General features: G+C 49.8%; 3 protein-coding genes across 3 annotated transcripts; all 3 read left to right on the top strand.

The window, feature by feature from the left end:
* The first annotated feature begins 1,351 nt into the window (after positions 1-1,351).
* On the top strand, positions 1,352-9,496 carry LOC115600286 (ankyrin repeat domain-containing protein 26-like). The gene is made up of 11 exons (XM_030468644.1): positions 1,352-1,399; positions 1,558-1,659; positions 1,891-1,976; positions 2,698-2,952; positions 3,926-4,078; positions 5,201-5,370; positions 5,564-5,657; positions 6,617-6,828; positions 7,540-7,780; positions 8,311-8,356; positions 9,295-9,496. Exons 4-11 carry the CDS (start codon positions 2,755-2,757, stop codon positions 9,318-9,320), a joined length of 1,140 nt encoding a protein of 379 aa, XP_030324504.1. The 5' UTR covers positions 1,352-1,399; positions 1,558-1,659; positions 1,891-1,976; positions 2,698-2,754; the 3' UTR covers positions 9,321-9,496.
* An 801-nt stretch (positions 9,497-10,297) lies between these two features.
* LOC115600288 (chymotrypsin-like elastase family member 1) lies at positions 10,298-16,707 on the top strand. Its single transcript, XM_030468646.1, has 11 exons — positions 10,298-10,375; positions 11,112-11,199; positions 11,797-12,755; positions 12,834-12,964; positions 14,205-14,361; positions 14,461-14,598; positions 15,011-15,081; positions 15,648-15,899; positions 16,147-16,264; positions 16,351-16,469; positions 16,569-16,707. The coding sequence occupies exons 6-11, from the start codon at positions 14,491-14,493 to the stop codon at positions 16,570-16,572; spliced, it is 672 nt and encodes a 223-aa protein (XP_030324506.1). The 5' UTR covers positions 10,298-10,375; positions 11,112-11,199; positions 11,797-12,755; positions 12,834-12,964; positions 14,205-14,361; positions 14,461-14,490; the 3' UTR covers positions 16,573-16,707.
* A 630-nt stretch (positions 16,708-17,337) lies between these two features.
* Positions 17,338-19,808, top strand: LOC115600287 (bridging integrator 2-like). The gene is made up of 7 exons (XM_030468645.1): positions 17,338-17,415; positions 18,462-18,542; positions 18,671-18,725; positions 19,097-19,191; positions 19,348-19,443; positions 19,523-19,630; positions 19,719-19,808. The coding sequence occupies exons 1-7, from the start codon at positions 17,338-17,340 to the stop codon at positions 19,806-19,808; spliced, it is 603 nt and encodes a 200-aa protein (XP_030324505.1).
* Positions 19,809-26,449: the final 6,641 nt, after the last annotated feature.

The following is a 26,449-nucleotide window of genomic DNA, read 5'->3' on the forward strand; positions in this document are numbered from 1 at the left end:
AAGTGGAACTAGCCTAGAGCAGTCTGTGGCTCAAAGAGCTACTGGCCTCTCCTTTGCCTAGCTCAAGAGTGAGCTAGTCTGTGGGTGTGAGCTTCACCTTTTATTGGCCCCCTGGTCCTGCTGATGCTCCATAGGGGGCCTGCCCTCACTAGGCACAGGTGGACTTGATACCAGCTCACACCCACTCCTCGGCAATTAGAGGCATCTGGTTGCTTTGTTCCACTACAAAGGCAAAGGAGATGATGTTTATTTCTGCCCCTTACAACTCTTGTGTTTGCTCTTTTGCAGAAGTACGTTCTTGTGAAAAAAGAAAAGCAGGAGAACAAGAAAGAAGTAGTTTCTCAACAGGCGCCGAAATCTGGTGAGAGTCCTGAGTTAGGGAATAGTGATCCAGGTTCTTCCTCTTTGAATGTTACTGCGTAGGAAAGGAACTAAAGTGGTGATTGACTTGTCAGACAGCAAATGTTTGCCTTGCCTGTGAATCCTGGCGGCCACCAGGAGAGTAGGAAGGGAGCTTTTGGTCCCTTTTGTTCCTTTTCTGAGAAGAGAGAGTGTGGTGTTTGGATTCCAATGGGTGCTGTTTGATGCAAGTGCCTGTCTTGCTTTTATTGCTGTGGTGTCTCTCAGTTCTTGTGAAAAATATGTTCAGGATAAGGGGAGAATCAGGACTGGATTTTCTTGAGTTTTCCTGTAGCATTGCCTTTTTTGGCTGGTCCCCTTGGATGGAAAAGCTGTGCCTGCTCTTTTCTGATTCTTGGAGGGGTTTTGAGTGGAGCTGAGGGAAAATTGGTGTCTCAATACTTTCCTCTAGGACTAGTAGAAAATTCTAGCACATGGTTTTATCTCACTCCAGTATGTATTGTTGTCACTTTATTGGTTGATGTGTAAAATGCCAGCTCTCTGGTTTCTTGTAAGTGATGAGTTCAGCTCTCTTGAGTTCCTTTTCCTTTTGTCTTCTGTTGGGATTTTGGAATTGAGTTTTATGTCCATGCATATGCTTCTCTTGAATTGTATTTGGACTTCCATCCTTCTTGCCCTTCCAGCTGGCCAGAACTGTATGCTAAGCCTTCTGTTCTCAAGGCTGAACAAACACAGTTTTCTCCCCCTCTCCTTATATGACAGAATCTCCAGTCCTCTGATGATCCTTGTGGCCCTTTTCTGGACCCTCTCCAGCCTGTCTGCATCTTTTCTGTAATGAAATGAAAATTGCTGGAAGAATGTAGCTAGTTACTGCCTGGCACACTGTTTATTCTGAGACAGAGAGAGAGATCTCTCACCTTGATGAAACAGAAGGGATGTATTTGTGGCCACTTGCAGTGATACTCAGAAATTTTCCTTTTTACAGTAGAAATAAAACTACCACTGAAGACAGGACTTCCCACGTTTCAGGACCCACAAGGTTGGTGCAGCACTGTCATACCTGACAAAGTGAGCAGGGCTCCCCAAGAGGGGGGGCCCAAAGCAAATATCATGTCCCAGATATCACAGAGCTCCCCAGAGTGCTGCTCGACCCTGGGAGATTTGGGCTCAACCCCTTTCCTTTCTAAACTCTTCCAGAGAGGAGCCTGTGTGTGGCTGGACAGGAACAGACAAAATATCACCAAGAAAAAAGCAGAGAGAAAAAAGAGATCACCCCCCTTGGATCCAGCAATAATCCTGGTAGGAAGTTGGGGTCCTTGGATGGTGTATATGCACCCAAGGTTTCAAGTGGGCCTCTTTTGGATTAGTATTAATTTCCTGAGCCCACCTTTTGGTGGTGGCCCACAAATTTGAGGGGGGGGGTGTTATTTTGTGCTAAGATTTTCCTCACAACTCTTCAAGATGCATTGTAGGTGTCAGGAAGTAGCATTTAGTCGTGCTGGTTATAGAGATCTGTGGTTTTCACTGCAGGGGAGCACACAGGATCTACCTGCCACGTGTCACCATCAGCTGAAAAAGAAGTCCTCAAGGAAGGCACTGAATGCTCTGGGCTGCAGGTGTGTAAAGCCAAATATTGGGAATTAGAGTCTGGAAATTGTATTAGCCACCAAGGTAAAGCAATCAGGAATAATGCTGAAAGGAGAGTCCTGTGCAGGAAGGTTGTGTTACAGACTGAAGTGAAGATGGATGCCATCTGCTTATGATGCAGACAAATCCTTGTCATTTTGTCAGATATTTGGTGTTCTGCAGCTTTGTTTCCAGCTGGTTGGCTTCAGTTTTGGCCACTGTTTTTCCTGCTGTGCTGTGGGACAAACCATGCAGTCAACTGCATCTTTTTCCATATGCAAAATGCAGACTCAAGAGAAGGGGGAGATTTGTCTGTAAGGTGCTGCTCTGTGTGATGAAACATGCCTGGTCTTCCTCCTTCTACAAGAAAGATCATGCAGAACCCCTTGAATTTTGGTGACCTTTCTGATGCTTTCCCTGCCTCTGCAAAACATGTGCGTTTTTGGCCACGTTAAGAGGTGTTTGCAAAGGGTTCTCTTCAGAGGGAGTCCATGAGGGGAATAAGGCAGGAATCCTGTTGGTGTTGGGTATGGGACAGGGCTAGACAGAAGGTTCTGGAGTCTTCTGTAACAGCTTAAAGGGAGTGGAGCAAATTATTTGCACTTGGGGACATGGTTTAGTGGGCATGGTGGTGTTGGTTTCCCTGTGGGCCTTGATGCTCTTCGAGGTCTTTTCCAACCTCAGTGATTCTTTGGTTCTATGTCCACACAGGAGCAATTGGCCCAGCTCCAGAGTGAGAACCTTTCTCTCTGCCAGCAACTGGAAGAGATGCAGATCCAGGAGCTCATCAGAAAAAGCATTGTGAATGTGGCACAGGACTGGGTTAATAACATCTCCAAGAATTTCAGTGCTGATACTCAGAAGGAAGTTAACCTCCTGGAAGAGAGAAACAAGGAGTTAAATGCTGAGTACAATGATTTAAGAGAGCAATTCCTTAAATATGAGGCTGACAAAGCAGAAAGAGAGGTAAAGCATACACTATGAGCAGTGTTTAAGACTATTAGCAGTGTTTTGGTGTTAATTGATGTGTTTTGGGGGCTTCTAAAGGACCTTCCTGTTTGTCAAAAGGTCAGCTTCAGAGACGAAGCTTTCTCTTCTACCATGGGTAGCAATATTTAAATTTGTTTGTTCTTTGTGGCTCTATGAAAGACAAATAACTGGACAGAAGACTCATTAGGACCTCAGTTAAACTGTCTTTCTGCAAATTCAGTGTACATGAGTAGTAAATGTGCTTCTCTGCAGAGCACTAGCATAAATTTCTGTTGCTCAAGCATGGACAAACCAAGTCCCCTTTCTGCATGGAGGTGTTTTTTCTCTACATCTCTTTTTTTCAGAAAAGAGGTGGAAGAGAAAAGAGAGGGGGATGGAGTGAGGGATAGGTAGAGAGTTGAAAAAAATGTAGGTAATGGCAGAATGCACTGTTCTGTCTGCTCCTAGGAGTAAGTATGGTCTGCTCATAGAGAGTACTATGAGAGTCTACTTGTAGTCTACTCATGGGAGAGTATTCTACCAGCCCCAGGCAGAGCCATGATTTCAAAGCTACTGTACCTATTTTTTTAGTCTTCCTTTACTTTCTGGAAAGCACTCACTGAGTCCCATTGAGTGTTTAGACACTGGTGTCCTGCCTTTAGTCACCAGAGTAAACTCTGCAGCCAGACTATGGTGTTACAACAGATTGCCTTGAGTTTTTCTTAGAAAAAAAAGAAAAATACATGACTCAATGTATGCTTGTGTATTGTTTGAGAAGAATAATACTTAAGCCTTTTTTGTGTGTGAGAAAACAGAAATCCTGATGAACAGCTGCTGATAGTTTGGAGATGCTCAGCTGTTGGCAGGCAAAATTGAGTCCCAAGACAGGTCTAATTGTATAATCAAATAAAGTAAAGGCATATTTCATGTTCTTACAACTTTCTTCATGCTCATGTAACCATTTGATTAGGGCACAATCAGACAGCTGCAGCAGGAGCTTGCTGATGCTCTTAGAAAGCTGGCTGTGGCAGAAGCTTCCCTGGAAGTTAACATGTGCCACTGCAAGAACCTGGAGGAAACCAAACTGGGCTTGCAGAAGGAATTGGAAGAGGTTAAAACCAAGGTACACAAAGTTCTCATAAAATCCTAAAACAAGCTTCAACACACTAGATGGGATGGTGAGTGACTGAGTCAGACTGTTTTGTAAAAGCAGTGTCTATGTCTGTGACATGAGGACACTTTGCCCTTACTTGGTGAAAGGTTTGTATGTGGTTGGGTTCTCTGCAAAAGGAACTCCGTGTCTCTTGCTTATTAACACTTGGTTTGGCCATGCAGATTGTCTGAAGCTTGCTGTGCTTCCCCTCCCAGTGGTACCAGAGAATCATAGAAATATTTTGGTTGGCAAAGACCTCTCAGGTCAAATCAAGCTGTTAGCCCAGCACTGCCAGCAAATCATGTTCCTCAGCACCACCTCTCCACATCTTTTATGTCTTTTATCTTTATCTTCAGTGGTGGTGACTCAATCGCTTCCCTGGGCAACCAGGTCCAATGTCTGAGAACCCTTTAAGTGAAAGGATTTTTCCTGGCACTTGGCCTTATTGAATCTCCTGCAATTGGCCTTGGCCCATTGATCCAGCCTATGCAGGGGTCTCTGCAGAGCCTTCTCAAGCAGATCAACACTCCCACCCAGCTTGGATGCCAGCTGCAAACTGACTGAGGGTACAGCTGATTCCACTCTCCAGATCACTCACTTTTACCAGTAAAGAGAACTTGTCCCAGTGCTGAGCCCTGGGGAACACCACTGGGAACACCACCAATGGATTTAACTCCATCCCCCAGCATGTTGCCAACTCTGAATGCTTTTGTAACTTACTCTGCATATATGTAGGTATCTGTAAAGGGTCTAAGAGGTCTCCTTAGGAGAAGGATGAAGTTTTTAATTGATATTTTCAATGGAGGAACAGCCAAGGGGATACAGAGTCACTGAAAGGGTCAGAGGGTGAGTGTTGGTGCTTAGAACCATTTTGTGGGGAATTGGTGGAGGGATGGGAAAGGAGAGTGTGGAAGATGATGAAATGACACAGTTTGTGTCCATTTGCTAGTAGGAGTGAAGGTTGGAATGGACCTGAAGTGATGACAGTTCTTTGGGTAGCAGACACAGGCAGTCCTGGGTTCTTCAACAGCAGCTGATTCCTCTCCATAAAAGCTCAGCTGACTGTTGTGGATTCTTGCTGTTCTTTTTTAGTGTCAGCAGCTGGAAAAACGACGTCTTCAGTCTGAGGGCTGTGTTCATGGCTTGAAGATTGCCTTGGAAATTGAGGAAAGAGACCAGAGAGTCTCTTATCAGAGACTGCAGCTCCTGTTGGCATCTTCTGAGAATACTGCCATGAAACAACTGGAAGAACGAGTGCAGTGGTAAGAGAGTAACACAGTGAACCAAGGTGTCTGTCACCTTCTGGGATTGTCCTTGGGGTCTGGGGGGTCCTTGTTGCATCACAGCAAATTAATGGATGATTTGGAAGATGCTTTTGTTTGTCTTTTCCCCCCTGGTCTTTAAGAATTGGTGCTCTGGTGGATTTCCATAATAAGATCTGTATTTCTCTTTAAGCCTTGAAGCTCAAAGTGCCAGACTGGAAGCTACAGTCCAGCAGCAAAGCAGTAGAATTGAGGCCCTTCAGAGAGACCTGCAAGGCTATGCCCAGGTAAGCTGCTCATCTTGGGAGCTTCTGAGCCTCATTACCAATTGCTGTGAATTGCTTTGAATTGCTACCAATTGCTTTGAATTTTTGTCATTTTTTTTTCTGGGTTGATGGTTGGACTCGGTGATCTTAGAGGTCTATTCCAGTTGTAACAATTCTGATTCTGTAATCCCAGCTATGAGGAAAGGGACTGCTGAAAGTGTCCTCACTGCTTCTTGAAGTGAGCTCTGATTTGTTTGAGGTTTTTTGGTGATGGTTTTCCTGCCAAAATATGTTCTTCTTTCCCGAGACTTCTTTTCAGGTTGTTGATTTTTTTTTTTTCTGGGCTGTATTTTGAAATGTTTGACTTTCCTTGCTGCTCATTCCAGTCCTCCAGTAGCAGGTGACTATAACTAATCCTGATGCAGTTCCCATGATGGGGAAACGATGAAAAGGTGATATGCAAAGCAGTCTGCAAGGGCACCTCAAGGGCACCTCAAGGGCAGGCTGTGCTGGAGAGGCAGGGAGCTGGGAAGAGTCCCTGCAAGGCAGGCAGAGTCCATGAGCCCCAGGGGCAGGAACAACCCCACACACAACCCCAAGAAGAGCAGCACAGCTCTGCTGAGAGCCAGAAGGATGAGCCAAGAGTGCAGATCTGCATTCCTGCCAGGATTTGGTGTCTTGTAGGTCTGGGAGTGGAGGGGATTGCAACTTGTTGTGGCCAGACGTACAGGTCCTGTTGTCACTGTGCAGGGGACAGTGGTCAGGAAAGAGGTGATGGGAGTGGAGGGGATCCTTCCCAAATGACATGAATTCTTGGTGGGGCTTGCTGCAGGGTTCTGCCTCGGCTGCTGAGGAGAGTGAGGAGGCTGCAGTTGCCTCCCAGAGTGAAGCTGGGTCCTTGGCATGGGGCATGGACAACTAGGGGGTGGGGAGAGGTCCCTTTTTCTCTGCAGTGTTTGCAAGTGTGTTATCTGCTTCAGGAGCAGGCAGCCTCCAGGGACACCCTGGGACAGATCAGAAACAGTGACCCTGACACACAGAGAAAGCAGCTGAAGCACAGAATTAGAGATCCTGAATGTGACTTGAACATAAAAATTATCCTTCAAGCAAGTACTGCTGGAACAGAAAAATGTGAAAAGCTGCACCTGGAAGAAACAGAAAGAGGAAGATGCCTGGAAGACAAATTGGAAAGGTAAGGACATGCTTTTTTGGAGTGGTAACCAGGTGCCACTTTTCTTCCTACATTTTCCTGCTGGAATTCCTCTTCTAGATCTGGTCAGCATTATGTATGTAAGCCTAAGAAGGCACAGTTGTGAAGAAAGTTCCTTAAGACCCTTCCCATTTATTAGACCTGTCTTAATTTCTCTCAAGTGTTACGGCAGTAAGAGATGGAACTCTTTTTTGTTTTTTTTTTTTTAAACTGATTGAGTTTTAATCAGGAGTGAGTGTATGGCAGAGAAGATGAGTTTCATGTCCTTTACTTGAATAAGGAGAGGCATTTAAGAGAACAAAATTTGCTTCTGTGAAGCAAAACCAATCTATGTCTCTTTTGGCTGCCATTTTAGCAGCATCTCTGAGGTTGATCCCTCCATGGGAAAGGGAGGGTAGCTCAGAGTTCTTGTGCAGCTGACATACCCTTTGGAAGAAGCTGTGTAAACTCCTGGCATTCATGGATTGCTTTGAAGCCCTAGAGCTGAAAAGTCCCAAGTATTGGTAACTCTTGCTGCTCCTTTCAGGTAGTGTGTTTACTAAGAAACAGGCTCTCCAAAACCCCTCAGGTCAAATGCTGCTCTGGATTCTCTCCTAATCCCTTCTACTTTCTGAAGTTCAAGAAGAGGCAGAGGCCTGGAGGGTAACTGGAGGGTAACCATGCCAACATGTTGTATGTGTCTGAATGTTTCAGAGCTGCTGAGAAACTCCCAGAAGCCAAAACTCCTCTCCCTGTGAAGCCCAGAAGAAGGCAGCCTTCAGTCACTAGGAGCTTTCACAGTGGAGGTCTGGCTGCAAATCCTGTTTGGTCTTCAGTGGAGCTGGGACAATCCTGCAACACTTTGAGCAGACAGTCAAGACCAGGAGAAAGCTTCCCGAGTCCCTCAATGAGTGCCTATTTGTCAAGAAAGAAGCTTGCAGACTTTTTGATTTGGGTAGGCATTTGGAAATACTGTTCTCAACTACTACTGAGGAGTATCCATCAGAAAGGTTGCTACAGTTCCTTTGTAGTTCCAACCATTGCTCTGTTTCTGTTGCTTTTCTGATTTTGTTTTCCATCTGTACCCTTGTATCAGAGCAGTCTTTGCACTGATAGCTTTTAAACTTGTTTCATTTGCATGTAGGCCATGTTCTTCTTTCTCCCTAAAGAAGACTTTTGAACTGAAGGCCATTTTTCTTTCTTCTCCAGCTCCTTAATCTTCTCTTTTCCCTGCAGCCCGGTACATGACAAGCTTTGTAATCAGTAGTGTTTAATGTTTTGTGCTACAGTTAATGTTGTTGAGCACTGAGAATGCTACTGGCTGACCAGGTGTTTCTCTTCATTAAAAATGAACCCCCAAGCCAAGAGGATGATATGTTTAGATTTTATCCCGTTGTGCCAATTTTAGGACTGTTATAGAATTTTAGAATGACAATAACAATTGGTTTATATTTTTTTAATTGTATGTTTTCTGTATAATTCTAGACCACCCGGAAGCTGACAAAGAACATCTCTGAAGAAATTGAAAATGGTAAAGTGTCATGATGCCAGAGTGTTTTTAAGGACAAAGATGACTGCTCCTAATTCCTGATAATAATGGCTTGAAAGCCATTTCTGTCTAAACTAAACTGTTTAGTTCTCATGCTAAGGACAGTGGGGGTTTTTCTGCTAGTTTAGACTTAAATGTGAAAACTTTCTGCTTACAAAATACTGTGTAAAAAGTTTTAGAGTTGCCTGAGAAAAAAAAAAGCACAAAAAATGAACCCATTTCATCCACATAGATACACTTGGCTGATGCTGCAGTCACCTCTTCACTAGAGTTAATCCTCTCTCACAAGCCTAAAAGGAATCTTGAGATAGGTTTGTATAGATTTCATCCATCACTTCTCCTCCTCTCTCCATCAGTTGCATTCAGCACCAGCCCATAAAACAGAAATTCTCTGCTGCAAGTTCTTGCTCTTTGCTGGCTCTTCTTCATTGCTTGTGTTGGTGGCTTCTGTGTTGCAGTTTTCAATGAGCAAGAAGAGGATAATCAGGGACAAAAGAGATCCTTTCTTTAGGGAAAGATCCCTCAGTAGTGTTCAGGCAAACCTAAGAGGAGATGACTGCTTGTAATCCATGGCACCAAAGTTGCTCTGTGATGTGAGGGCAGATGCACAAGGAGGAATTGCACCTGGTTCATAATTGTTCCTCCAGAGTGGCCTCATGGACACAGAGCCATTGGGAGCATTTTGAGCATCTGGTGTTTCTTTCAGGAGCTTGAGAAATGCTGCTGACTGAGAAGTACATGTGGAAAAAATCTTTTTCTCCCTTTGTGCCTGGCCCTTTGGTTGTTCTGTTCCCTTGGAAGTTTTTTAGCCTCTTTCTGGATTGTAGCCTCCCCAGTGACCCACACTGTTTTTGCAGTGACCTCTTTGCCCCTGTCTACTGTAAAAGTAACACCAGGAACCTTGTCTCTTTTCTCCTTAGCCACTGCTGAACTTGAAAATATGTAAGGGAACTTCTGCCATATTTATTCCTGGACCTTCAGAAGATTTTGATGTTGACCAAACAGGAGTCCTGTGATGTTGCAACCAAAAACTGCCCAATTTTTGTGAGTCTAATACACTTTAAGTTCCAGATGTTTTTTGAAATTGGTGTTTTGTAGACTTTCTCAGCTAGTACATGTCTTTGTTTTATTGTTGCCCTCCTTGCCTTTGCTTTCCACCCCCTTCCCTGCCCTCGTCCCTTTCCTCTGCTCCCCTCTTCTCTGTTCTGCATCTTCAGCCTCTCCTGGAGGCTGGGCCATTGCCCAGGGTGCCTCTGTGTCCTGTACCTCGGGGGGCTTGAAGCAAAATGTGTTCAGATCATGGACAGGAGCTGCAGTCTTGCTGATCATCAGTTGCCAGACTTGGTGCCAGCTCCCTGGGTAGCCTGTTCCAATGTTTAACCACTCTCTGCCTGAAGAAATTTTTTTCTACTATCCAACCTGAACCTCCCCTGGTGAAGCTTGACCCCATTTTCTCTTGTTCTATCACTGGCCAACCTCTGTCTCACTACAACCTCCTTTCAGAGAGCAATGAGGTCTCCCCTCAGCCTCCTCTTCTCCACTTTTCTGAGGGAAAGTGGCATTATTGAGCCTGACCCCCATTTTCATGCTTCTCAGAGGTTTTAACATTTTTTTAAGGTAGTGAAATGCAAAATGGCTTTCAGCTTGTTTTCCTTAGAGGGATCCTGGCTTTAAGAAAGGAAAGGCAGGGAAGGAAAGCAGCCCATCCTCTGGCAGAGGTGGAATAGATGCTTCTCCTGCTTCATGGCTCTGTGCAAGCCCAGCCAGAGCCAGGGGAGCGGAGCCAGCCCAGTCTCCTGGGCTGAACCAGCACCAATCCTGTGCTTGCTTTGCAGGGGCTGTGTTCAAGCACTGTAAGAGGATGGGGCTTTGTCTTCTGTCCCCAGACACTACGTCCCAGCAGGTGAAGTTTCTCCTTGGCACGTTCCCCATGATGTGCTCACTGAGCTGGACAAGCTCTGCGTGAAAGGGGACGAAGTGGAAGTGGAAGGAAACAGCAAGGTGAGTTCTGCTGCCTACTGTGGTTGGTGGGAGAGGAGTCCCCGTGCCAGCAGTGCCCACAGGCTCTGCTTCCTGCTCTCTGGGGTGGGAAACTTTTGCAGCTGCAGGTGCTGATCCCAGGAGCCTCCTCCTCTTGCCCCCCACGGCGCTACCAAAGGGGTGGCAGAGCTGGGGCTCTTTCCTTGCAATGGAGCTGATCACACCTGATGTTTGCAGGTGGCTGAAGTTTGAGGAGGATGTGGAAGATGGTGGCGAGCGCTGGAGCAAGCCCTGTGTGGCCACACTGTCCCTGCACAGCTCTTGGAGCTGAGAAGCCACATCACCAATGGCACAGTGGTGCTGGACCTTTGTGCCAACAGCATTGAAGAGACTGCAGGTACCATGGGCACCACATCCCTCAGGAAGGGCCAAGCTCGGGTCACAGTGGTGCCCTTCACCCCCAAATCATTCCCTGCCCCAAGACAGGTCCTTTTCCACAAGTCCTGCTGGGGTTTGAAGTCATGAGTTGGTTCTGCTGGGCAGGCAACAGTCCCATCAACTTTTCTTTCCCTTACAGGATCCCGTGGGAGCAATCTGTGGGGTTTGAAAACAGATCAGAGAATATTCTGCAGGTGTCAGGGTTTTCAGGCTGCTCATAGCCATACAGACTCTGCCTAAGAGCTGAACCTCCTTAAAGAAACTATTTCTTGGAAGCCATTTCCTCACATTCTTTCTTTTTGTTTGCCTTATCACTCAGGATTTAGGAGTTTTAAAAGCAGAGGTGTTGTGGCAGATAAACAAGAAGTGTATTTCCATGGACATCACTGATCAACCTCAGGATCAAGGTGAGGCTCCTGCTGGCTCCCTCTCCCATCCCTCAGGCTCAGCTCCTGGCAGGAGGGATATTTGCTGTGTCAGGAGGACCCTAGCCCCAATACCCTGGTCCCTCCCCAACCCTGAGCTCTCCCATCCTGTGCAGTGACCCAGCCAAGGGGTTTGCAGAGTGGTGGTGGTTCCTGCTGGTGGGGAGGGGGCTGTGGGCTGGGGAGGTGGGATGGTACACAAGGAGGAAGGGCTGGAGAACACAGAGGAGAGGCTGGAGAGCATGGAGAAGGGGCTGGAGAGCATGGAGAAGGGTTGGAGAACTTCTGAGGAGCCCCTGAGGGCTCTGGGGGTGTTGCTCCTGGAGCAGAGGAGGCTGAGGGGAGACCTTCTGGCTCTGCCATCCCCTGAGAGGAGGTTGGAGCCAGGGGGGGTCGGGCTCTGCTCCCGAGGAACGGCCTGGAGTGGTGCCAAGGGAGGTTTAGGTTGGAGCTTGGGGACAATTTCTCCCCAGAAGGGCTCTCAGGGCCTGGGGTGGGGTCCCTGGTCTGGCTGGAGCTGCAAGGTCTCTCCCAGACAGAAGGATCCCATGGTCCCGTGTCCCCTCCCCTCTCCTACAGATCGGGATGACTGCTGCTTCCTTTGGGATGGAGGGGCTGGAGAGCACAGAGAAGAGGCTGGAGAACATGGAGAAGGTGTTGGAAAACATGGAGGAGTGGCTGGAGAACACGGAAAAAGGTTGGAGAACACGGAGAAGGGTTGGAGAAGATGGGGAAGTGATTGGAGAACATGGTGAAGGGGCTGAAGAACACAGAGAAGGGGTGGAGAAGATGGAGGAGAAGCTGGAGAACATGGAGGAGGGTTGGAGAAGATGGGGAAGGGGGTTGAGAACAAGGAGCAAGCTCTGGGGAACACGGAGGAACTTCTGGAGAAGTTCTGTGCCACTGGCTGCTGCAGCTTCCTGGGGACAGTTCCTCCTCCCTCCCCCCCTAAAATCTCCCTCATCCCAGGTGTCCTTCATCTCTCCTGTGACCGAGGGGCTTGAGAGTGTCCAGGGAAGGGGAGCAGAGCTGGGGAAGGGGCTGGAGAAGATGGAGGAAGGGTTGGAGAACATGGTGAAGGGGCTGGAGAACACAGAGAAGGGTTGGAGAACATGGAGGAGAAGCTGAAGAACACAGAGAAGGGTTGGAGAAGATGGGGGAGAAGCTGGAGAACGTGGAGAAGGGTTGGAGAAGATGGAGGAGTGGCTGGTGAAGATGGGGAAGGGGGTTGAGAACAAGGAGCAAGTTCTGGGGAACACGGAGGAAGAACTTCTGGAGAAGTTCTGTGCCGCTGGCTGAGCCCACTCGGAGAACCTCCTTGAGGCACCGAGTACCCCCAGAATCCACCAGAAAATCCTGCCTGGGGTCAGCAAGCACAGGGCCAGGGCCGTGTGCTGCTCCTCACCCCACTTTTCCTCCCCCCCTCCCATGGTATCACCATCACGATGACGAGCGGTATCGTGACAACCCACGGTGCGACGTGAACGGCGGCTTCAAGGGCCACGACCTCTACGACTGCAGCTGGGACTACGACTGAGGTGGGATGGGGTGGGAGTCCCTGGGGGTCTGTGGGGCAGTGGGGAGGGGGACGAGTTCCCATTCCCCATTCCCTCCAGGCTACGACTCATGGATGGGCAGCGGGCGCTGTTATGACATTGAGGATGCCTAGGACAGCGAGAGGAGAGGGGGGAGCAGTGGAATTCCCGGGAAGATTACAGCTGGGATGACTTCCGACAGGAGGACAGAGGTAAAGGCTCGGGGAAAGGGGCTCAGCTGGACAAGAAGGCCACCAGGTGGCCAAGGTGGCCACCAGCACCCTGGGTGGTGACAGTGCTGGTGTGGGCAGGAGGAGCAGGGCAGGAGCGAGGCATTTGCTCACGTTCTTTCTTTTTATTTGCCTTAACAGCCTGGAGTTAAGAGTTGTAAAAGCAGAGGTTTTCTGACAGATGAGCAAGCAGTGTTTTTCTGCGGGGAAGAGAGCTGAAAACTAAAGAAAACCTGAAAAAGCAGCTTTGGAGAAACGGGCTTTGACTGGCAGGTCTCCATTCCACCCATTCCAGAGCAGCCAGAGCCATCCTTAGTACATTTCTCCCTGGGCTTGGCACATGGGCCAAGGGAATTGAGGGAAACTCTGTGTTCCATAAGCATTTCAATTTGGTTCCATGTGTAGTGCAGCCAGAGAGGCCAGGTTGGGCAAGGAGATGGCCTGTGTTAGAGTGGGCACTGCTGAGCTCAGCAGAATCCCAGCTAAACCCTTTGGTGATGGTTTTTAGTGGAAAAATAAATTTGTTGCTTTCACTGCAAAGGCTGAACTGTATGAAATGTCTTGCTAAGCCAGGCTGAGCCCCTGTCAGGTTCTCCTGTGTGGGGCAGCTTTCCCCAGGGGCTGCTGAGGGTCAAATTTGGGAGGAATTTCAGCTCTGAGGGCTTCATTTCCCTCTGCCCTCCCCAGACATGATCCTGAGCCAGCAAGAAGTCTGTGGAGTTTGATGAGCAGATGTGGGTGAAAGTTTGGGAAGTGCTCTGAGGACTCTTCCAGGGTGCATCATGTCTGCTCCCTCAAACTTCAGCCCTGTGGGGGCAGGAAAAAAGCAGTGGCTGAGGGAAAAGCCTCTGTGGGAGCAAGCAATGGAAATTGCTGAAGACAAAGGTTGGTGGAGGCACAGGAGGTCTCCAGGGCTCCAGGCAGGTTCGGGGTCTCTGTTTCAGGGGTCAGAGCAGGTCAGGCTTTGGCTACATGAAAATGAGGGATTCGGTGCAAAGGGAAGGAAGGTTCTGGCACTGGTGGGAATCATTGTTCAGTGGGCCAGGAAAAGTCCTCCTGGGCAAGCTGGTTTATAGCTGGAATGATGGGGAAATGGGTGCTGCTCCCAGGGGGACCCAGGATTTCCCATTGCAAGCTGGATCCTGGAACCCCCTCCACATCTCAACAGGGCCAGAGACTGCACACAGGTGCCAGGTGGACACTTTCCACTTTTATTTTGCAGTTCTTTGATCACTTGAAGCTCTCTGGGACATCAGTGAAACACCAGCTAGACTTCATCTAACTGAAAGGTGCATTTCTTCACCCTGATCCAGCTCATCTGCCTCGTCCTGCTCTGGGCCATCAAGGTGTCCTGTGCTGCCATCACCTTCCCCATGCTGGTAGGACCTGGAGCAGCTGGGCAGGGGGATGTTGGCCACCTTGGAGTGAGCTGTAGCATCATCTCTGGCCTCATTGTGTCTTCCCTCTTCTGTCTGAAGGGTTTGGCTCCTGGTTTTGTCCAGCAATAGATGGATTTGTGCTTCTCAAAGCAAGAGCTCAGCTTTCTGGATGACCTGATGCCAGAAACCAAGAAGCAGCAGCCAAATGATGACAAAAATGAAGCCAAAGAAGAAGAGGTAAAGCTTGCTGGGGACTGTGAGATTGCTGTTTGTATCACAGCTTGTCTGTAAATGCTGGGGGAAGATCAGACCTCAGGAAAAGCAAGTCCTGATAGCTTGGGTCCAATGTCATGACCCTTTTTTGCCTAAATTAGTAGTGAGCCTAACACTTGGATAGAGGGTAATTTTTAAAAATTAAATAGAGGGTAATGCCACTGGTGCCAGTGATGATGATGATGATGATGATGATGATGAAATTAATTCCTTATAGTGGTGTTTACTACTACCCCTGAAAAAAGATTTGGAATGAAACCTTTTTTTCTGCTGCAATTACAGCCAAAGCTGCCACAGATCAGGAGGAGAGGGCAGGAGGAAATTTTCTTCCTGATGTTTAGTTTATCTCCACCTTGAATTAAATATTTTCCATCAGGAATCCCAGAAGACAGTGGAAGCATCACCTGAAAGTTCAGTTCAGCTGCAGCTGAGGGAGAGCAGAGACAGGTAAAGCCTCATCAAGTGCTAGGCCCTGAGCAAGATGAGTTTGAAGGTGTTTAGGACAGAATCAGTGGAGTTGGAAGGGACCTCTAGAGATGATTTAGTCCAACCCCCTGCTAAAGCAGGATCACCTGGAGCCCAGAATTACACAGAATGCATCCAAGCAGGTTTTGAATATCTCCAGAGGAGACTCCACAATGTCTCTGGGCAGCTGTCCCAGTGCTCTTGTCACCCTTCCATTGAAGGCCTTCAGGCTTCTTACCTGGTGACAACCCCCAGGTTGTGACTTGCTCCCCCCCATCCCTTCCTACAGGGCACTGCTCCAAGCAGGATCTCCATGGGATGCACCAGGTGGTTGGTGGGACTCTCATGGAAAAGCCTTTTTCCACCAAAAACCTTTCCAAAAAGAAATTTTGGCTGCCTCAGCCCAGAGAACAACAGCTCCTGAAGGTCTTTGCTGCTCCTCCATTAAGGCCCTACATGAGCCAACTCTGGGGAGCAGCTGCTTCTTGCACTGCAGAGAAAAATAATAATTTGTGGCCTGATCTTGTCTTTTTTTACCTTTGTGGCAGTAAAATGAACTTCTGTGTCGTGGCTGGTGAGCATAACCCCAACACCAATGATGACAGTGAGCAGATCTGTTCCCAACTGGAATGCAGCAATCCTGCTGGGGGTAAAGCACATGGGGAGACAGCTACACCTGGAAGGGAACCACCCTGCCCAACAACTACACCTGGGAGGGAGGGAACCATCCTGTCCAACTACACCTGGAAGGGAACCACCCTGCCCAACCTGCTCCATCTTGGGCTGGGGTCTGACCCGCAGTGAGTGCCCTGAATCACTGGGAAACAGGAAGAGGGGGAGCTGGGTGATATTTTTAAGGCCTCGGAGGTTCCAGGGGCACCAGACAGGGATTTGCTCTGGGTATGGAGATGCCCAAAGTTGGTCTGGTCTGGGGGGACGCTCAGGCAGCTTCCAGCTGTGCTTGGCTGGGGGTCTTGCTGTGTTTCTGGCCACGGGTCTCACAGGGTTTTGCCTGCATGGCATTAACTGGTGTTTGGTTTTGTCCAGCACCCTGCTGCAGGCTGCCTGCCTGTGGTGGACAACCACATCTCCTCCAGCCCATCCTGCTGACATCAGGAACACCATGATCTGTGCTGGTGGTGATGGTGGACACTCAGGCTGCCAGGTTTGGCTTCAGCATCCTGCTTTCCCCCCAGCATCCCCCTAACATCCCCATTCCTCCCATCTCACCTGGGTTTCTTGGTCCCACAGGGTGATTGGGGTGGTGGATGGGCAGTACCAGGTCCATGGTGTCACCACCTTTGTGTCCAGCCAGGAACAGACCCAACATCTTCACTCGTGTCCCTGCCTCCATCTCCTGGATATCCAAAGTAAGGAAACAGTGGGGCTGGGAGGGCTGGGACCTGGTGCTATCATTGCTCCAGTTCTGTCCCTGCTCAGCTCCACCCTTCCCTTTCTTCTCCTTCCAGGTGATTGCCCAGAACTGAGCAGTGACAGGAGAAGCACCCAGTCCCTGGCTTGGGTGGTGGACATCATCTTCTCTCCCATTTTTGGTCACAGAGGGTTAAAAATCAAAGCTGGTGTCAATAAACTCTGTTCCTCTCTCTAGTGCTGGTGGCTGCTTTTCTCTACATCCCTGCAATCCTCCTCCTTCTAACCTTCAGCATCCTTTTCCCTTTCCCTCTTCCAAAGCATCCTTCCAGCTGTGTGTCCCCCCTCCTCCTGGGGCGTCCCGAAAATCATCAGGATAAGGGGGAAATGCTGAAAATCCCCTTCCTGGGCAGCAGGGCAGCTCCTTGGGGATGGGGGGCATACAGAGGGATCTAGGGGGATCCAGTCAGGATTTTTCCCTGCCACTAAACTCCATTTCCCTTCCAAAAGCTCCTTTGCCAGGAGGGGTGTAGGATTTGGGGGCTGTTGCCACCTCACCCTGTGCCTGCACCCTGAAGTGTGACTGTGCCTGGCACAGGGGCTGAAATCCCAGCACCAGAACTGCACCAAAAGCCAAATTTAAACCACAAACCAGACAAGCACACAAGAATTCAGAGGCAGGCAGGGGTTTCCTGTCCCCCCCTGTGTCCCATCCTCTTCGTTGAGGACACAGGGAGCCTTTTTAGGGGGGATGGGGGAGCACCCTTGGGTGCTCGGCGGATGCTGGCAGCTGCCTTGCCCCAAACTTCCTCTGGAGCAAACACCAAACCCCAGAGCAGAGCTGTGAGCAGGAACTCAGATGCAGCCATGGCTGAGGGCAGAACGGGGGGACCTGGGCTCTTCGCCAAGCAAACCCAGAAACACTTCAGCCAGGCACAGGAGAAGGTATGGCACGGTACCCACCCCCTATACAACCCCAAAAATCCCTTCTTTTAGTTTATTCTTCCATTTTATTCTACTCCAGCCCCAGAGGGGTGGCAAAACAGGCACTGTTTGGCACCCATGAGTGTTCGTAGAGTGTTGATTTGGTTGATTCTTGGTCAGCATCATTGTTATTCCAAGGCTTTGGGCTTACCAGCATCTTTGTGAAGCCCCTCAAGCTTCTTTAGCAACCCCTGGGTTCTCCAAAAGGGAGATTTTTCCACCAAAAATCCCTTCCAGAGCTTATGGGGGGCTGTGTGCTGCTGGCATGGGGTCCCTGGGACGGGCTGGAGGTGGTGTTGGCATCAGCAGGACCCGGAGCAGGAATTGTCCCAGGAAACACAGTCAGAGCCTGAATTGGCCATAAAGGATGTGAGGGAGAAGGGCTCTGGAAGGAGGCAGAAATGGGGCAATTTGGGGTGGTGTTTATTTCCCTTTCTGCCAAAAAAGAAGCCACAAGTCTCATTTTGAAAGCGACACGGAGGCTCCCATCCCCAAACCCACCCACTCCCTGCACTCCCTGGGTTTCCCTGCTGGGGTTTGGTGCTAAATTCAGCTCCTCCATGGCTGTATCAACAAGGCCCAGGCTTTATCCAGGTGAAGCTCTTCCTGGACACCCTAAAGCTCCCTCTGGCATGGCCCTGGCCTTGCCATGCTCCTTTGGCCATCCTCATCCTTAGCCCAGCATCACTGGTTCCTGGTCAGGCAGCATGCAGGGCTTCACTTGCACCCAGTCATGTGCATGGATGTTTTGGGGTAGATAGAGCTGCACCTCTAGGATTTTACTTGTAGCACGATGAATTAGCACCCAAAAAGTCACCATTTTCCTTTGAAAAATAAAAACACCAAGGGTCACACCAAAGTTTTCATCCCCCAGCTAAATCCCTGCTTGGCATCGTCCTCACCAGATCCTCAGCATCCCCCAGGAGGGGCTTTCCCTGGGGCCAGCCCTGTGGGTAGCACCCACAATGACTTTGGGCTTTTTTTTTTTACATCTCTCTCCTTCCCAGGTTTTGCAAAAATTGGGCAAAATGGTGGAAACCAGAGATGAGCAGTTTGAGCAAAGTGCACCCAACTTCCAGCTGCAACAGGTTGCACGGGGGGAGCGGGAAGGGGGGAACCCACCAACACCATCCCTTGGCCCTGCTGCCTCCTGGGGTCCCTCCATCCTGTAGAATTCCCCGTGGGATAGCCCTGACCTCACTGTGTTGCTTTGCAGAATGAAGGCACTAAACTCTACAAAGACCTCAAGGCTTTCCTGGGGGCAGTGAAAGGTACAGCCCCTGTCCCCCCCAAAAAATTTGTCATGAAAACCCTGTGGGCAGCACCAAGGAGGTGGGAGAGGGTTGAGCATCACTATTCTTCCTCACCCAGAATCATAACTTTTGAAGAAAGTAAAATTAATAATAATAAAAAATAATAATAAATAGCAATAATAATGTATACCAATATATAACATTTTTTCATCCTGGGTCACAGTGATGCACGAGAGCTCAAGGAAAATGAGCTGGGAGAGGGTCGAGCATCCCTGTACTTCCTCACGCGGAATCATAACTTTTAAGAAAGTAAAACTAATAATAATAAAAAAATAATAAATACCAATTAATAATAATGGTATATAATATTTTTTCATCCTGGGCCACAGTGATGCACGAGAGCTCAAGGAAAATGACTGAAACTCTGCAGGAGATTTACAGCACGGAGTGGGATGGTCACGAGGAGCTGCAAGACATAGCAGCTGTGAGCTCTTTGCCTTCCCCTGCTTCCCCAGGGATCCCCTTGGAGAATTCAGGGATCCAGGGAGATCCCTGGGGATGCAGCCCAGCACGTAGAGCCGGAGGGGAGGTTTGGGGGCGGGGGAAATTCTGGGCATCCCCCCTGTGTTCCTCCCCACAGAGCAATGACCTCCTGTGGGATGACTATGAGGCAAAGCTGGCTGACCAAGCACTGAGGCTGATGGAGAATTACCTGGCTCAATTCAGGGATTTTAAGGTACCCCCCAGATGGGTGGTAAAAGGGGTGGGGGGGAGCAGTCAGGCTCCTGTTCACCTTTTCCCCCCCCCCATCCCAGGAACGCATCACCAAGAGGGGCCGTAAGCTGGTGGATTACGACAGCGCCCGACATCACCTGGAAGCTCTGCAAAGTGCCAAGAAAAAGGACAAGGCAAAAATCATCAAGGTCAAAATCTCCCACAGGAGCCCTGCCCTGCACAGCCCCCCGCCCTCCCGTGTCCCCAACCCTGATGGCCCCTGGTCCCTTTGCACAGGCTGAGGAAGAGTTTAACAAAGCCCAAGTGGTGTTTGAAGAGCTGAATAAGGAGCTTTGGGAGGAGCTGCCGGTTCTCTATGGCAGGTAAGGGGGTGTCATAGGTCTGGGGGACATGGCAGGGGCTGGGGGACATGGCAGGGGCAGGGGGACATTATGGGGCTGGGGGACATTATGAGGCTGGGGGACATTGCAGGGACAAGGGGACATTATGGGGCTGGGGCTCCTCCCATGCCCCCAGGGGATGATCCTGCCCAGGAGCTCGTGGCATCCACACAACCGCAGTTTGCTGGCAGCCCCTTCCATCCCCCCCCCAAAAGGGTCCCTGTGAGAAAGCATCAGCTGAGCAAATATCCCATCCTGATGGCACAAACAGACTAAAGAGCTTTAAAGAACAAATCGTATCCTATAGAGCAAGTTGGGCAACAATGAGGATGAGCCTTTATTAATCTGGCTGTCCCAGCACCTCACCTTAAGCACAGGGGACACGCACAACCCTGCTTACAGGATTGGCTGGGTCCCACTATCTCTTTTAGGGAAAAAGAGAGCATTTGTCCCCTGGTTAAATCCCCCACTGTCTTCCGAGGGGAAGAGGAGAAAGGAAATGAGGGAGAGAGACTTCAAGGTTGGAAGAAAAGCAGTAGCACAAATTTCATGAAGTAGGAATAGGGAGAGTGAATTACAAAGATGTACAACACAGATAAATATGGAAACTGCCTCCTCAGTTGGTAATCCTGGCTCCACCACACTTGTCCCCCACTGGACTCAGCAGCAGATAGGGCTGCCCAAATGACAGACCACAACAATCTTACAGCAACCAAACTGGTCCTGACTGGCAAGGCAGAAGACCACCTGTCTCCATGAACTCTGTTCTTCTACAGCACAGAAACAAGAAACAGCAGCAGCAGCAGCACAAAACAAACAGGCCCCAACCCAGCCAACACACCAGCCAGAAAAGCCCCCAGGGGATTCTTTTCAGACCCATTTCAGACAGAGCACCATGGGAAGGAATACTGGCATTAGCCCACTTGGGTCACCTGAACCATCCTCTCCACCCCAGGGGCACAGCTGCTCCCCATCCTCACTGCCACATCAGCACCTGAAAGTGCCCTGCCCAGGCACCTTCTTCTCCTGCTCCTCTCAGACCAGGACACTCTTGGAGATCAAACGAGCCCAATGAAGCTCGAGGCTCTAACCTGCACCCAAGATAAACACTGCCCTCTTCTGTGAAAAATAAGAGTTTAAAATTGTAGTTTATTGTTTTGTTGAGTGTATCTTTCAATTTAATAATGTTTGATCAGTTTGTTGAGATAGCACGTTGTATCCTGTTGTTTTGGGGTGTATGTTTAAGTGTACTTATAAAGGAGAAAAGCCAGAAAAACAGGAGGAGGGGTCGAGTGCAGGGGCCCGTGAAACAGGGACGTCACGTGAAACCATTCCCTACAGCACCAGAGTGAAGCCCGCGAAACAAGAACCAGTGCTGGGAGAGCCTGCAAAATGAAAACCAGTGATAAACTGGTAAGAGACTGAGGGGAAGGGGTTTATGAAAAGTATAAAAGGACTGGTTTTACCTTACTGAACTTGCGAGCCGGTGGTGAAGCTGTGGCTTCCCGGCCGCCCAGCGTGCTGCAGCGTGCTGCTTTACTTATATCTCTCTCAGTGAAAAGTTTTCCTGTTGAAACATCAAGTCAGCGTTTTTAACATCCTCTCTTAATAATAACCCTTCCATTTCCACCCTCCAAACACAGTGTTTCTTGCCCTCTTTACAGGTTTGCCCCTGTTCTCTGGGGAGCTTCACCAGAGGAAAAACAGCCAGAGGCCCAAGCCCCCAGTCCTGCTTACAGGGAGCTCACCCAGCACAAAGCTGGCCAGGGCAGCAAAGGTGCTGGCAATGCTCTGGTGTGACAGTCAGGTCCCTTTGCCCATGGGGCCTCCTACCTCCACTTCACTCATCCAAGCTTCCTCTGCTCACTCTTCTGCTATGCTTTCTTCCACACACCACGGAGGCCTCCACTTTCTTCTCCAGCACCTCCTGCTGCAAAGGCAAGAGCACACAATCAGCACGCACAAGTCCCCGCTCCTCCACCAGGCTGCTCTCCCACACTGAAGCTCTCCACACCAGCCCTCTATTCCTCTACAAGCCAAGATCCCCCAAGCCCCCCAGCTCAGCTTTTCTCACTAAATCACTGCCCAGGCACCTGCCCAGGCACAGCTGGAGGGGGGCTCGCAGGCAGACCCCTGGGCAAATGGAGCTGGCTGTGCAAAGCAGCAGCAAAGAGGCTGCACAGCCCCGCTCACGGGGAGCTGGGGCTGCCTGGGGACACAGGGCTCCACGGCTCGGGACACACACCCTGACTCCAGGGCTGTCAGCAGGACAGGCAGCCAGGCAGGCACAGCCCCAGGCCCTGACTACAGGCAGTGTAATATATGTGAGTTTGTGAATTCATGTTAAATAACTATAAAGTGTGTGCTAACCCAACTTTGAGAGTACTAATAATTTATCTGTCTTCAACATTGTGAAATATGCAAACATATGGATTCGTTAGATGCAAATATAACTGTTCTTTGTGCAACTACAAGGCTTAGGGGAACAAGAAACAAGACATCCACAGTTCCTGTACCCTGAAAACACTACAATGTCCATCCTGTTGTGCTAATCTCAGCTGATTTTGCTGCCCACCACACAGCGTCGCAATTTAAGGTGGTTTTACTGCTGACTGCAGTGTTGCACAGGAAAGAGAGAAGGAGCTCATGTGCGGAATTGAAGGGTAACGAGAGGGGAAACTGAGGCAGACACTGACTTCATCCAACAACCACCGGATGGGGGGCAAAAAGACCCCCAGAGATAAAGTGGGCATGAGCCTTTGAAGGCTGCCTCTCCCAAGAACTAATAAACATAATCCAGCCCATTCCTAAACAGTCATGAATATGTATTAGAATAGTTATGAATATGTATTAAAGGTTGGAATATAAGCCAAAAGATTAAACTTTTAATTTTAATTTAATTTAATGTGGAGACTCCCCACACACCCAGCACTGTTTGCTTTGCCTTTATTCGCCGAAATAAAACTGTCTCATTTGCTACTACCAGGGATTCAGCCATTTATCACAATGGGCTGATATTGCTGTGGGGTTTTATTCAGAATCTACATGTTCTACACACTCAAAGCATGGAACTTTGATAGATTTTCTTAGTTAGACCAAATTCTTAGGGGTTTTTAATAAAGAAACAAGAAAATAATAGTCTTGCTGTGGCCATATAATTTAATTTATTCCTAGATTTCCTAATAGTGAAAGGACAGTTACTTTCCTTTGTGCTACATTGGGCCCTCTTCGGGAAAATTATTTTCTCAAACCTCCCTGGCCAAGCAATCAGAGCACTGATAACAAAGGCAACCCTTCAGAATTGCAGCCAGCAAGCCAAGAAAAAGCTTTTCCCTTTTCCTTTCCAAAAAAGAGGTGTTTTTTTTTAAAACAAAGCACAGGCTTGAGCAAGCACAACAAAAAGGAACTTCTGTAATGGTGTTTGTTCCAAAGTCACCAAAACCAAACCCCCACATGGAGATTCCTGCCATTTAAGAGCTGACACACCAGGGCTGCTCTGGGGATCGGGGTCTTCTCCCAAGTAGCTGCCAGTAAGACAACAGGGGATGAACTCAAGCTCTGTCAGGGGAGATTTAGGTTGGACATTAGGAAAAAATTCTTTACAGAGAGGGTGACCAGAAATTGGAATGGGTAAACACACACTCATCTTTTTCCAAAGTACACTCTCCAGGACAGTGACCAGGGACGGGCCTAGAAGTAGAGAACATTGTTTAAAACCACAAATATATCAGGCAGATCCATGGAGAAATGACACAAGCAATGGCTTGCATTCACTGCCCTGCTGAAACCACTCATGTCTACCTGGCAATACTGACAGCAGCCACAAGCTTGTAAAAGCTGCCTTCAAACTGAGGTAAGAAACTGAATTTCATTTTCTTCACACACTCCTCAGGGTGAGCTGGGGGGGCACCCATCACACCCACATGGGGGATGAGCTGGGCTTCAGCAGGATTGGTTGGTGTCCCCCCTTGCAGCCTCCACCCCGGGATGAGTTGGGCTCTCTTGAAATACTTTGGGAGTCCACGCTCCAGGGTAATTTAGATCCCCTGGAATGATTTGGGGCTCACCCATCATGTCCCCTGGCCCCCAGGATGGTTTGTGGGTTGCCAATTGCAGCCCAACACCACCAGGATATTTTTGATGTCCTCAGTCAGAGCCCCCAACCCCTGGGATCAGTTGGGGTTTCCAGGGCTGGGGTTGAGCCTCCTCCACTCCAGGCCCCAAACCCCAGGAGGAGTTTGGTTCCCCTCCCCCAGGATGAGGTAGGGGGAGACCAAATCACAGCTCCTCTACCCTCCAGATGAGTTGGGGGGTCCCCAATTCCATTCCCCCACCCCTGGGATAAGTTGGGGTCCCCCTCGAATCCATGACCCCCTCCCCCTAGCTTGGTCTGCTCACCCCCAGTTTGGGCAGTATTGGGATAACCACCCCCCTCCTATCACCTCCCAGTACAAGCAGGGAGTGCCCAGGACAGTGGGGAGAGAGGGGTGATGCTCAGTGATCTTAGAGAGCTTCTGAAACTGTGACAATTCTGTGGTTTTTGGTGATCACTGAGATGGTGCCAGTTATGATGGAGAAGATCTCATTTCCAGTAGAAACTCCTCTTGCACTGGGAGCAGCTTTAGGTTTTTTACCAGGATGGAGGCATTGATGGGGCATCAAGGGTGGGGCATTGATGGGTCACCCTTCCAGGTGATGATGGTCAAGCCCCAGGCCCATGCAGCCATTCTCTGCACACAAGTCCCTTGGGGCTGGATGTCTGACACACATTTAATAAAAGAACACAGCCCCAGAGATTTGGGCTGTTCATCTTCAGATGGGGAAGGGGTGTGTGTGTGTGTGTGTGTGTGTGTGTGTGTGAGTGAGGAAGATCTGCTTTCCCATTTCATTTTTGCACCTCAGCAAAAACATTGCAAGATTTAAACTCAAGAAGTCAACAGGTAAGTGATGCAGAAGGCTCCAGCCAAACATTTCCACTGACTCCCTAGAAATATGCAAGACCACACCATCAGTCACACTGCCCTACCTGCTGTAGAGGTGTCAGACCAGAAATGAGGGTTTCAAGACAGAAAACACAACACAATCCAGCACAACCACAACAAAATCAACCTGAAGATACCAGGTACACAAACCAAGGGCTCCTAATCAAACCCTAAAAATGAAAAGAACCTTTCATCCTGCACAAGAAAAGACCATTCAGAGCACAAGGTAAAAATAACTTCATCCCAGGAACACAGGCCAACAAACCCAGACTCTGTCAGGAACAAGAACATGCTCACCTAAACTCTGGCATAGCACAACCTTGCAACCCCATAGCCCCAGCACCTGGAACTCTAGCATCCCACTGCCCCAGCAGATTGTAGCCCAAAGATCCCAAAAAATGGAATACAAACTCCCTGGAGATCTCTGCCAGGGCCTTCAGGTGGCCCCGCATCTCAGTGATCACAGCTTTGGAGGGGGAGCTGAACAGAGCCACCAGCACACCACCAGCATCCATCTTCCCATCATCTGTCACAGCCTGACAAAGTGCCTGGCTGCAACTGCCCAGGGCTGAAAGGCTGAGGCACTCAGAGATACTGCTCCCATTCAGTCCCAGAGTGCCCCAGGAGAGCCCTGACACCCCCAAAGCAGCCCTGGGACATGGACACCACAGCCCAGCTGTCCCCCGGGCTCAGGAGGGCTGTGGGGAGCAGGCAGGACATTTGGGGTGCCCCCAGTGCTGGCAGACAGCAGAGATGGAGACCCCAGGGGGAAGCCCAGGGTGCTGGGGCCTGGCCCAGCTGCTCATCACTGCTCTTCTGGGGCTCTGCCCAGCTCCCTGCCCCCAGCTCTTCAGCCCTCCCTCTCTGTCCTTTGCTCATCTCAAGTTTGGGCTTTCACTCTCTCTCTCCCTCTCAGCACTTCCCAATTCCTCCCTGCCTGCTCTTATTGCTCTGTCTCTCTCCATCTCCACAGCTTTCTCTCCCTCTCCTCTCCTGGCCTTATTGTCCCTCTCTCTCCTGCAGCCTCTCCCCTCTCCTGCCTCTCTCTCCCCTCTCCCTTCCTCTCCCCTCGCCCTTTCCCCTCTCTCCTGCTCCCTCTCCCACCCCTCTGTCACTCCCCTCTCCTGGGGCCTTTTCTGTCTCTCTCAGGCCCCTGGCCCGCTCTCTCTCCATCCCCCCTCTCTCCTCCTTCCCGCCCTTCTCCTCTCTCTCCTCTCTCCTCTCCCTCCCTCTTTGCCCCCTTCCCCCCATCTCTTTCCCCCTCCTCACCACTCTTTTCCCTGCCTTCTCTCCCTGCCCAGATCCCCTTCCTCCTGCTCCCCCTCCCAGCTGGGCCGGGGCCGGGGCAGCCCCGGGGTCGGGCGGGCTCAGGCAGCAGGAGAGGAGGAGCGCCCCGGGGCATGCTGGGAGCTGTAGTCCCGGGGCATGCTGGGAGCTGTAGTCCCGGGGCATGCAGGGGGCTGCCCGGCGGCCATCTTGGTTCCCGGGCCATGCTGGCAGCTGCCGTTTCCCCACACTCCCCATCCCGCAGCCGGGGAAAAACTCCAGGAGGGCGGCAGGGATGAGCCAGCAGCTCCTAAAAGCCCTCAGACACAAGGAGGAAGCATGCAGAGGCGGGAAGCAAGGGCAGGTACCCTGGGAGGAG

The sequence above is a fragment of the Calypte anna genome, unplaced genomic scaffold, assembly GCF_003957555.1.
Source record: "Calypte anna isolate BGI_N300 unplaced genomic scaffold, bCalAnn1_v1.p scaffold_205_arrow_ctg1, whole genome shotgun sequence".
Taxonomy (NCBI): domain Eukaryota; kingdom Metazoa; phylum Chordata; class Aves; order Apodiformes; family Trochilidae; genus Calypte; species Calypte anna.

Bases quoted from the DNA above. Each gene is read 5' to 3' on its own strand.
- LOC115600286 (XM_030468644.1), top strand. From the start codon at position 2,755: ATGCAGATCCAGGAGCTCATCAGAAAAAGCATTGTGAATGTGGCACAG. The intron at 2,953-3,925 runs GTAAAGCATACA...CCATTTGATTAG, and splicing joins CTGACAAAGCAGAAAGAGAG to GGCACAATCAGACAGCTGCA. The intron at 5,371-5,563 runs GTAAGAGAGTAA...TTTCTCTTTAAG, and splicing joins CTGGAAGAACGAGTGCAGTG to CCTTGAAGCTCAAAGTGCCA.
- LOC115600288 (XM_030468646.1), top strand. From the start codon at position 14,491: ATGGATTTGTGCTTCTCAAAGCAAGAGCTCAGCTTTCTGGATGACCTG. The intron at 15,900-16,146 runs GTGAGTGCCCTG...GGTTTTGTCCAG, and splicing joins GGGCTGGGGTCTGACCCGCA to CACCCTGCTGCAGGCTGCCT. The intron at 16,265-16,350 runs GTTTGGCTTCAG...TTGGTCCCACAG, and splicing joins GTGGACACTCAGGCTGCCAG to GGTGATTGGGGTGGTGGATG.
- LOC115600287 (XM_030468645.1), top strand. From the start codon at position 17,338: ATGGCTGAGGGCAGAACGGGGGGACCTGGGCTCTTCGCCAAGCAAACC. The intron at 18,726-19,096 runs GTACAGCCCCTG...CCTGGGCCACAG, and splicing joins TTTCCTGGGGGCAGTGAAAG to TGATGCACGAGAGCTCAAGG. The intron at 19,444-19,522 runs GTACCCCCCAGA...CCCCCATCCCAG, and splicing joins CTCAATTCAGGGATTTTAAG to GAACGCATCACCAAGAGGGG.